Source organism: Homalodisca vitripennis, chromosome 3, assembly GCF_021130785.1.
Source record: "Homalodisca vitripennis isolate AUS2020 chromosome 3, UT_GWSS_2.1, whole genome shotgun sequence".
Classification (NCBI taxonomy): domain Eukaryota; kingdom Metazoa; phylum Arthropoda; class Insecta; order Hemiptera; family Cicadellidae; genus Homalodisca; species Homalodisca vitripennis.
The window spans coordinates 118,867,478-118,879,870 of record NC_060209.1 but is presented as its reverse complement, the minus strand read 5'-3'; the positions used below and the strand labels follow the sequence as shown (position 1 = coordinate 118,879,870).

Sequence of the window (12,393 nt, the reverse complement as noted above, 5' to 3'; positions counted from 1 at the left end):
CCACATTTGTTTTTTCACCAATTCCATTAAATAATAATATAAATGTTATTTGTGTTTCAATATACTTTGCTGTATGGACATATTTTTATGTAAGTAATATTTTAATCTATGGAGTAGTTAACTGTAGATATATTCTTGTAGTATATTGTAAAGTTATTTACTTAATTGAGGTAACAACTTTTACTGATTATTAAGTATAGTGGACGAGGTAAGTTATTCACAAAAATAACTATTAAAGTAAACATTTACAGTAATAATTGAAACACAATTCATTAGATTTGCTTAAAGTATTAAGTACTATTGTTTATATCAGTAAACAATAAAAATATTATAAAATAAAATATTACTTGAGTTTCATTTTTAAGTTTTTTTTCACAATTTATACATAGTTTTTATATAAAGTGTTGGATATAACACTTTTCCACTGTATAGTAGAATATTCTTCAACAATTCCCTTAGATGAGCCTTTCTATTTATTAATTTTGCCTTATATTAAAGTCGTACATTCTACTATCATACATTTCTCCATTTTAATTTTGTTTAGTTAAGAGAAGTTAAGAGATTTCTAAAATATCATGTTCATAAACTTTAAACATTTTTAAATCAACAAACTGGTTTTTACACACAAAAATTTAAAACATAAAATAATTCATACATTTCAGAACATGTATATAGTTATGTATTGTAATTATGTAACTAGATTCAGGGTTAATTGGATATTGATTTTTATATTACTTTAATAATACATTTTTGTACATTTGATAAACTATTAAACTAATAAACTCTTGTATTATGAATAAAATTAAATAATTTTATAGTTAAATATTTTAATCAAATCAGAAACTTAATTTAATGTGTTATACATCATTTTAAAGGTCATATAATCAAGATTTTTCACAATTCAGTAAATTTCAATTTGGGCTCCGTTAGTGCATGGCACATATCAAAACAAACTTCTTAGTTCTTAGCTCTTACCACGTCCTGGCCAGCATGTCTCGGGTGCTACGCGAGCAAGTATCTGTTGCCTGATCAATGGTTTGGGTTTTTCATTAGCTTGGTTTTGGGTCTGCTGTTGTTGGCAGTACTGGTAGCAGACACTCACTCATATGATGCATTGTAATGGTGACACCTCAATAAAAGCTGCAATGATTTATTTGGCTTGTAGAAACTGGTTCAGTTGTTAAGGTTCAGAGGAACTTTCGATGCAATTATGGTGGAGATGTACCTACTGATAAAACCAATTAGTAATGGTTAACTGCATTTAAAGAAACTGGAAGTGTTTTGGACCTTGTGTATCAAAAGAGAATGTGAATAGAATCGGAACTTCATTCCTACGAAGCCCTAAAAAAGTCCTTCAAACGACAAAGCCTCAGGTTGGGGATTTGGGGATCAAGTTTGGGGATCAATTGTTCATAAGGTAGTTAAAAAAGGCTTCATTTAACTGTGTACAAGTTACAACTTTTGCACCAAATTAAACCAACGGACAAGAATAAGAGATTACGGTTAGCTGTTACTATGTTACAGAAGCGAGGAAAATATTGATTATTTAAAAAGTGTTTTAAATGTCCTTGGTATCCAAGGAGTCCAGACATGACTCCTTTAAACTTTTTCTTCTGTGGACATGTAAAGAACCTCTTATATGCAGAGAAGATTAGAAATGTGAACCATCTCAGGCAACGGATACTTGCTTGTGTGACAACCACCACTCCAGACAAGCTGGCCAGGACATGGTAAGAGCTAGAATATTGTTTTGATATATGTTGTGCCACTAACAGGGCCCACATTGAAATTCACTGAATTGTTAAAAATCTTGGTTATATTATCATTTAAATAATGTATAACACTTTGAATTAAGTTTCTGATTTGATAAAAATGTTTAACGTCAAAACCGCAGAGTTCTTTTGTGGAAACCCCTGTATATGATTTTCAGTTTTCATGTTAAAAAATAACTTATTATTTATCAAATAAAGATACCCTGTTTTATTTTTACCATCGGTATGTGAATCCCACATACTTGTAAAGTATAAATGCAAGAAAATGTAATGGGTTCTTTTATTTTATTTTTGTAAAATAGTTAAATAGTTTATGCTACACTGGAAAATTAAACTCTGTTTAAAGGAAAATGTATAATATAGGTAGTTGTGTTTTAATAAATTATTAGAAGTAAATTATTTCTTGGTAAAAGGTCAAATACATGTCTTGTTATAACCGAATTGCCATTGATTTTGTTCATTCAGATTGAATGAGATTATCCAAAAATGTGTCACTCATATAAATTTTGTATAAAAATAAAGTAGACCCAAGACAGGTCCTTGGAATACAAAATAATTTACTTTGATATAATATAACACAAAATGCTTCTTTGTTAAGGTGAAATCACCAACTTTTAAACTGTTGTGATATACCATATGACTGAAGCCAATTCACAGTGATATTATACCATTTGAATGTATGTTCTGTATTTCCAATTGATAATATCAGTATATTATACATCCAATGCTTCAGAAACTACAACAAATCTGAAGCCAATATTACTTCTGTCTAAAAAATTCATAATTCCAACTATATTTATTTATAGAAAACCATAGAGTTTTATATTATTACCCTATAGAATTGACTTCCTGTTCTTAGTTCAAATTTCCTGAAAACTGAGAAGTTTACACGTTAAGTTGTTTTTACATATTTTTCAAAAGTGTATGATACAATACAATAGGTAGCTATGGTGGGAAGGGTTGATTCAATGTGAATGTCCAGTTCACTAAGCAGAAGGTGAAATGGAGCTGAACTGGACATTCACAGTACAATAGGGTTAATTGGGTAAGATAATACCCCTTGTCACCAGGACCTTGGGAGTCTAATGTGAATTTAACCCTGATATCTAAACAGCCCAGGACACCTTAAGGCTCTTGATACACTTCAATGTTTTGAAACGCCCAACTTGTTATTTAAGTGGGCAATGTTCAGTCAATAGATTGCAGAATAATCTGATGTTAGGTCTTTCAAGTCCTAGAATAGCATAACAGGTGTATGATACCTTTCGCTTGTCTCGTACATGGTAGTCTTTTCCAGTAACATGAGATATGGCCTCTAAAGCCTCTCATTTCATACCCCACCAACGCAATATTATGTTAGTTCAATAATACATTACTATTACCAATCTATATTAGTATTAATAATTTATCTAGTATATTGTTATACCTAGAGATGAGCTTATGTAAATATCTATGTTTATCTTGTTGTATGATTTAATATTATTATAATCACTCTGCCATTAACATTGATTAATCAATACAGTATCTGAGGTTTTATTTTTTTGCAGTTTATATTGTCTAGGTACTAATTAGTATTCTTTGATCAATCATGTTTATACAGTTTATAAGGAGAATTACAAAGTACAATTAACATTTACATTTTGCAGATACAGTAAAGATTTTATAGAAACTTTAATTGAGATATAAACAATGTTTATAAAAGGCGTATATATTGAATATTTTATAAATTTGTAGTAAAAAATGTGAATAAACTGTATGTTTATAGTTATTTCAAAGTAATTAACTTTTAAAATATTGTTAATACTACTAAAACCATTCAGGGATGAAATAAATTGAAACTTTAAACTGTTCATAATTCTAATATGAACTGAAAATTTGTTCTTACATTGTGCAGGAGGTGCAGGGAGATGGAGAATGCTGTGCCATCTGTATAGAACCCTACAGAACATCAGAAGTAGTCAGGATACTTCCTTGCAGGTAATTTGAACTATGTACTAAGTCAGCAACGATTTTTCCTTGTTCAGTATCTTCTATCTCACAAACTAGTATGTACAGTACTATAACGTTTTAACCTCATGTGATTAATGTATTCTAGCCAACAGATATAATAAATCATTAGATGAATATAATGTTCTTTCACTCAAATTGTATGAACTGAGTAAAATTACATTCTGCTTGTATTAAGAATTTTATTTTGTGGTATACTAATTAGTTTAATAGGTCACAAGGTGTGTTTAAATTTTACCAATAAATTATATGATTGTGTTTCTTATACCTATAGACACATTAGGTACTTCCTCTGAGCACAATTCAACACACCTTACTCAAAGAAATCCACAACTATGGCTCTCCATCGGTACAGGAACTGGAGGACACCTTTAATAGAACTAGTTCTAGTAAGCATATTTATAGATACTGAAGGAACTTTCGAAAGCCTAGGATATGCTTCCATGAAATCAGTGATGAAGAGAGAGGTGTTCCTTGGGATGAAAGCCCACATTTATTGACTTACACAATACACATGCCTCCTGTCACTAACCTGACAGATCTTATATGTACATGCTTGTTAAGAAATTGCTTATAGAGCAAGAGCCTGCGACGCCCAGGCATTCGTTATTTCATAAAAGCTGACAACTTGTCAGTATACGAGTACTATACAGGTATAAACGTACCTCGAGTATGGAGCCTGGGTCGCGGTGGCTTCGACAGGTAACTGGTAGTAAAGGTGAGTGAAATCACAGTTTAAATTCGTAATAGTGTAAAGCTCAGTTTTTATACATTTCAACATTAAACAACGATAGAAAGCTGCATGTGCAATGCCGGACATTTAGTATAGTTCCAACCCCCAGGCCAGGCACCCCTACAGTACGATTAATAAAAATAGTACTTTCGTCATATTATAAAACCTGAAATATATGTATGTTATTAGGGGAACTATAAAAAGATGTTTTCTCAGTTCCCAGACACTTTCTATGGTTCCTCCATGCAGCCAGACACCTCAAAAGTTACTGTAGGTGCGAGCGCGAGAGATATACATACAAGCGGGTGCGAGTGAGATAGTACGTAATGTCTACGGCGATCTTTAACTGCGCATCAGCTGTCTTATACTCCGAACGTTTGTTTTGTAACTGGAGAGTTGAGTTGCTCTGTCGAGGTAGAAGGTTGAACAATAACTACACTAGTTGATTGGTATTTAGAACTGATTGGTTCGGATTTAAAATATTGCTTATTAAGCCTGGTGAATGTTTTGTGGCATGCACGGTGATATCCTCCATCCGTATATTCTTTCGGCAAAATAACATTAGAATATCTGAGGCAATGTTTTTTTCGAGCTTTCAAAACACTGTGCACTTTTTTAATGTTTCTTCGGAAAATAGATTTATTTTTCCGTCACTCTTGTCACATACAAAGCAACGTAATTGAGCTCCTTCTACTTCCATGACAGTACTTTTTCACAAATGCACCACGATTTTAAAAACAATAAATTTCTTGAATAATAATATACTTATTATACGCATAACTGTTCACACTACTATGTATTCAAACAAACGTTCGGAGTATAAGACAGCTGATGCGCAGTAAAAGATCGCCGTAGACATTACGTACTATCTCACTCGCACCCGCTTGTATGTATATCTCTCGCGCTCGCACCTAGATTAACTTTTGAGGTGTCTGGCTGCATGAAGGAACCATAGAAAGTGTCTGGGACCTGAGAAAACATCTTTTTATAGTTCCTCTAATAACATATATAAATTTCAGGTTTTATAATATGACGAAAGTACTATTTTTATTAATCGTACTTTAGGGGTGCCTGGCAGGGGGTTGGAACTATACTAAGTGTCCGGCATCGCACATGCAGCTTTCTATCGTTGTTTAATGTTGAAATGTATAAAAACTGAGCTTTACACTATTACGAATTTAAACTGTGATTTCACTCACCTTTACTACCTGTTACCTGCCGAAGCCACCGTGACCCAAGCTCCATACTCAAGGTATTCAATTCAATTCAAAACAATCTTTATTTACAATTTGTACATCATACATTATACAATATACAAATACAGAATGGCGTCAAAATTACAATTGAGAAGCTTATTAAAATAATGGTATCTAAATGATCACTAAATAATAATGGTATGTAGCATAATATACACTTAAATATACTTAATAAATTACATTGTATTGTCATTCAGAAAAAAACTCATCAAAAGAATAAATTGTTTTATGTAATAAATAATTTTTAAGTTTGAGCTTAAAACTTTTAATGTCATTAATATTTCTAATATTTTGTGGAAGACATTGAAAAATTTTATACCTGCTACTAATGGGTTTTTTTTTCTAAATTCTAAGTTTACTTTTGGAATTGCAAACTGGTTTCGATTTCGGGTCAAGTAGCTATGAGACGAACCCAAAACAGGTAATCTGTCTCCAGCTTATACGTTTATACCTGTATAGTACTCGTATACTGACAAGTTGTCAGCTTTTATGAAATAACGAATGCCTGGACGTCGCGGGCTCTTTGACTATTAGTTAACTTCTGCTCCAGAATCTCTAAAGTAATATTACAAAACTGAAACCTTAAAAAGTGCTAAACATATCTGTTACCATAAAATTAAGAAACAGTTCATGCTAATTCTTACAGTTCACTCAAAAAGTTGCTCCAATCTTTAATTTGCTCTGCTCTAGTGTTACCAGCACTGCTTAAATCTGACAGCTTAATAATTCAATATAACTTATTTTATCTCATATACTCCATCCACTAGCCTCTAAGATTTCATTAACAATTATTCAATCACTCAATCATCTTTATTCATATTTGCACAGTAAATACAAGAATAGTGTCATATTTTATCTTATTTCTATATATTATTTTTTCTTAGTAGTACACTATCACTACAATACAGAATTTTAAACAATCTAAAGACAGAACAATGCAGTTACACACTCATTTTTACTTAATTAAAAAATTTTTAATTACCACCAAACTAACATATTTTATTGCTGACATTTTAATCTTAATTGTTGTGAGAAATAAACTCTTCTATAGAGTAAAAAGCAGCGTGTGCTAAGAATTTTTTCATCAAACTTAAAAAGGTATTAGGGTTTTGCTCTTTTTTTATGATTTGGGGTAAATATTTAAAAAATTTATTTCCTTTAAAAGTGGGTTTTTTTTTCAAAAAATAATAATTTATGAGGTTCAACCAATCTATGTGACCTAGTGTTATATCTATGGGATGTATTACCTATTGCAATTCTTTTATTGAGAAATACAAATTGAACTGACTCGTAAATGTCAGTTAAAATCTCAAAAAATCTCGTAAAATCTCAAAAAGTACTGTATCTGTTTTGTTCTTGAGCTGATTTGTTCTTAGTGTTCTTGTTGTTTGTTTGTTAAAGTGATTAAGTTTTCTGAAAATCATAAAGGTGATATCTATTCATAGGTATTGTATGGTTATAAATTTAATATTGTACAACCTGTATTTACTTATGTACTTTATTTGTGAGTTGCCAATGTTATGGACAACAAATATTTAGCTGCAACTCTCCATGACTACATACCAATCATCAAATGATAAATAATTAAATTAAATAACACTTACAATTAATTATGAATATATTGCTTATTGAAATATTTTGTTTTGTATATCTAAAACCATTTAAATAATTGATATACTCTAAATTGCATTGTAAATTGTTCTAGACATGAATTCCACCGAGGTTGTATAGACCCTTGGCTTGTGGAGCACCGAACTTGTCCTATGTGCAAGATGGACATCCTCAAGCATTATGGCTTTGTAGTAAGTTTTTTTAGTAGTATCATTGTACAAATATCCTTTGGAGATTCTTCAAAGCACTTATTACAGAGTTGTAACTAATATTTTATATTAAACATAAAATATAAATTTTTCACCAATGTGTGAAATTTTACTGTCCACCAAAGATCAACATAAACTTACAAATTTAAAAAAATATTCATTTGACTTAAAACAAATTAAATATGAATTACACCACAGCATTTGTTCCATGAAACAGTCTAAATCCCAATTATACTGAACAGTTAAATAAATGGTTTAACACAACACATCTTGGTGCATAATCTGGCACTAGGATTGGATAGACTTTCAAGGTAATATTTTGCTAAGTGACATTGCTGACTGACGCAGGATTGCGCCCAGTTCACAGGCAGCCAGGAGAGTATCCTGCACATGGACATAGAGGAAGTTGTGAGCGAGTCAGAGAGTCTACATCACCACGTGGCACCACGCAGTCGAAGCCTTAGTCCTGCACCACGTTCCACTTCTCAGGTAGGTTATCTAGGAATAAAGAGTTTGAAGAACTTTTCTTAATTTATTAATTTTAATTTTTGAGCTTATGGTGGAATCTAACAAAACAGGTTTAGTGTTACTCCCATATTAACAGTTATGCAAAATCTGGGTGTTCTCACTGTGTCCAAGCTGATCTCTGAATATGTAAGCAGTGTTGGTTCAAAAGCTAGGAGGAACTTGTCTGATGTTTTCTTGGTATGAAGCAAACTTGAGTATGCAACAATTTTATTATCTAATTTAGGGATTTATGATACACTAATAGAGCAATGGATATTATGCAAAGTATCTTTAATAGATATTTATATTAATTGCCAGGAACATGAATAGTAATAAAGGTGAATATGGAAAAACAGGAAAATGGTGATAGGATGGAGTGCACACAATATTGTTACCTTCTTATTTCATTCTACTTCCACACGTGATGACGATTCATGGATTACCTGACCCCGCCCAGCTCTGTATATCACATATTATTCCATCTACTGAAGATTAAATTACTAAGAAGAGTCAAGTTACAACAAGAACTCTACACTCTGGGATAAATGAATCCCATCCTAAGTAACAAGTATAATGAGTAGATGTTATTGGCCTCATCATTTTACTCTTAAGACAGGGGATAGACAACAAAATGGAATGTCCAACTGGAAGAATCTGAACCAATACACTTCAGTATATGAGTTTACAGTAAAAAGAAATGGTTAAAACCAAGCATTCAAAAAAATAATATCGGCATAAGGGTCTTTTAGTACCTTGAATACTGTTGTAAATTGTTCTTACTTTGTTCTTTATTACTGTAATACCTTATACAATATATCTGAGAGAGTGAATATAGCATTACTCAATAACCTTTGTAGTATCACTCACATTCTGGCTCATTTCCAATTTCAACATGCATGTTTCCCTACTTTATCTTCTCCTGCAAAGCAGTTAGTTCTCTCCTAGATAGGCTACAAATTATCATGTACTCAGTTACAACAATCTCAAACAGTGCAACTAGCCAAAATAAGTCTCTCCTGTTCAGGTGAAGGTCGGTCTCTATCCTAGACACAGAATATTATGTAGCCTCAGCTACTACAATCTCAAACAGTGCAACTAGCCACAAAACGTCTCCTATTCAGGTGAAGGTCGGTCTCTTTCCTAGACACAGACTATCATGTAGTCTCAGCTACTACAATCTCAAACAGTGCAACTAGCCACAAGTCTCTCCTGTTCAGGTGAAGGTTGAGTTCTCTCCTAGACACAGACAATTATGTAGCCTCAGCTAACACAATCTCAAACAGTGCAACTAGCCACAAATCTCTCCTGTTCAGGTGAAGGTTGAGTTCTCTCCTAGACACAGACTATTATGTAGCCTCAGCTACTACAATCTCAAACAGTGCAACTAGCCACAACAAGTCTCTCCTGTTCAGGTGAAGGTTGAGTTCTCTCCTAGACACAGACTATTATGTAGCCTCAGCTACTACAATCTCAAACAGTGCAACTAGCCACAACAAGTCTCTCCTGTTCAGGTGAAGGTTGAGTTCTCTCCTAGACACAGACTATTATGTAGCCTCAGCTACTACAATCTCAAACAGTGCAACTAGCCACAAGTCTCTCCTGTTCAGGTGAAGGTTGAGTTCTCTCCTAGACACAGACTATTATGTAGCCTCAGCTACTACAATCTCAAACAGTGCAACTAGCCACAAAACGTCTCCTATTCAGGTGAAGGTCGGTCTCTCTCCTAGACACAGACTATTATGTAGCCTCAGCTACTACAATCTCAAACAGTGCAACTAGCCACAAGTCTCTCCTGTTCAGGTGAAGGTTGAGTTCTCTCCTAGACACAGACTATTATGTAGCCTCAGCTACTACAATCTCAAACAGTGCAACTAGCCACAAGTCCCTCCTGTTCAGGTGAAGGTTGAGTTCTCTCCTAGACACAGACTATTATGTAGCCTCAGCTACTACAATCTCAAACAGTGCAACTAGCCACAAAACGTCTCCTATTCAGGTGAAGGTCGGTCTCTCTCCTAGACACAGACTATTATGTAGCCTCAGCTACTACAATCTCAAACAGTGCAACTAGCCACAAGTCTCTCCTGTTCAGGTGAAGGTTGAGTTCTCTCCTAGACACAGACTATTATGTAGCCTCAGCTACTACAATCTCAAACAGTGCAACTAGCCACAAGTCCCTCCTGTTCAGGTGAAGGTTGAGTTCTCTCCTAGACACAGACTATTATGTAGCCTCAGCTACTACAATCTCAAACAGTGCAACTAGCCACAAAACGTCTCCTATTCAGGTGAAGGTCGGTCTCTCTCCTAGACACAGACTATTATGTAGCCTCAGCTACTACAATCTCAAACAGTGCAACTAGCCACAAGTCTCTCCTGTTCAGGTGAAGGTTGAGTTCTCTCCTAGACACAGACTATTATGTAGCCTCAGCTACTACAATCTCAAACAGTGCAACTAGCCACAACAACGTCTCCTATTCAGGTGAAGGTCGGTCTCTCTCCTAGACACAGACTATTATGTAGCCTCAGCTACTACAATCTCAAAAAGTGCAACTAGCCACAAGTCTCTCCTGTTCAGGTGAAGGTTGAGTTCTCTCCTAGACACAGACTATTATGTAGCCTCAGCTACTACAATCTCAAACAGTGCAACTAGCCACAAGTCCCTCCTGTTCAGGTGAAGGTTGAGTTCGATCCTAGACATACTTATGAGAATAATTTCATAGAAAGAAGATACTAAAGATGAATTGTTAAAAGCAATCGAGAGAGATGTGGTTGTCTATCAGAGTATATATTACAAAGGCACTCATATTTGAGTAGATACAGAATAACAACTCAGTTTGTGAAATATTGTTAATGAATCAATAATCAGAACAGTATGCTTGATAAAAATGACTTAACTGTCAAGATGTTTGTATCCAAACATAACATCCCTGTCTTTATGAAGATGGAAGCCCCTTTGAATACCTGTTTTAAGTCAATTTAGTCATCATAAATAATTACTTTTAACAGCAATTTAAGAATGTGTTTTGTATAACATTTTTTGTGATTTGTGAAATTGCAATAGCTTTTTAACATTCCATTGAAAAAATAATGCAATCTGAATTAAATTTTTTTTCAAATGGTAATTTTTAGTGCTCCTAGCAATTAAAGGGTTAAGTATCTGAAAATAGTATCAAGAATAAACCAGTCTTAAAATTACTTGGTAAACCCAAATCCATAAGAAAAATAGAAGTTTCCATAACAAATTTTAAAGTTGACCTTCACATTGGAAAATGGTAAACAGATTTTGAAATTTTGACTCCAGAATTGTAATAAGCATGAAAAATAAGGTAAAGTTCCCAATTTAAAATTTGTTGTAAAATGAATAATTTCTAAGTTACCATCCACCTTGAATTGATCACCCTTTATATAAAATATTATTTCATCTTTAGTCATTAAATTTTGTATGATACTTCTTTTCAGTATAGACAAGAATGAGCTCTACGATGGTCTACATCCAACCATGGAATTTTGTAATATTTAAAACTTTCAGTTTTGTCTCTTTTACTGAAGTTCTCTGCTTTCTTCAAGAAATTCACTAAGGTGTAGTGTAGTCTTCTTATTAGCCATGTCCTCAACTCTCTTCTTAGTTTAGCTCCAGTAAATAGCTACAGTTTGTAGTTGCATAAAATGGGGGTTTTCTCTATTAGAGTGACGCGATGAACTGGCAGGTTCATCCTAGAGCTATGATGAGTGTTATAGTGAAAATGTCTGGTGTTTTGATGGTATAAGCTAATTTAGATCGAGAGTTCTTGAATTATGTACAAACATACATACCCGTATCAGTAAGTTTAACATTTTTCAAGGTTCGCCAGAGCTCTTACATCTTTCTTCTGCAGGGAACAATCCACTCAACATTGTCTGCTGGTGTTCCTCTCAAAACTGTAATAGATGTATGATTCTACCAGGGCAAAATATGGTTTTTTAGCTGTAATGCACCTTATGTTGCTATATTTACGGGGCTCTAATTAGTCTAATTAGTAATTGTTTAGCAGCAGTGTTGATGTCTATTAAAAGTATAATGTCATCAGGATACATAACTATACAGTCAATGGATGTAGTGGTGTTTCGACTTATTTGAATAACTGCTAGATAGATGATAGCTTCTTAAAATTTTGTGTGTTGGCAATAATTCCTCCAGTATTGTATTTTTATGATGTATCACTTTCTGCAGTATTGTATTTTTATGATTTGGTTCTAATCTGTAAATATTAATTACTCTGAGGACTAAAGTAGCTCTTTTATAAGATTCTTACAGTTCAAGA

General features: G+C 33.4%; 1 protein-coding gene across 9 annotated transcripts in view; it reads left to right on the top strand.

Moving 5' to 3' along the window:
* The window catches only part of LOC124357411 (protein goliath-like), a 102,669-nt gene that overhangs the window by 81,897 nt on the left and 8,379 nt on the right, over nucleotides 1–12,393 (top strand). For 6 of the 9 annotated variants that reach the window (XM_046809195.1, XM_046809194.1, XM_046809191.1 and 3 more), the window contains 3 exons: nucleotides 3,667–3,749; nucleotides 7,474–7,570; nucleotides 7,937–8,077. In XM_046809195.1, the coding sequence (XP_046665151.1) occupies nucleotides 3,667–3,749; nucleotides 7,474–7,570; nucleotides 7,937–8,077 (321 nt within the window). The remainder of the gene's footprint in view (nucleotides 1–3,666; nucleotides 3,750–7,473; nucleotides 7,571–7,936; nucleotides 8,078–12,393) is intronic. The other 3 variants (XM_046809192.1, XM_046809187.1, XM_046809188.1) reach the window with 2 other exon arrangements.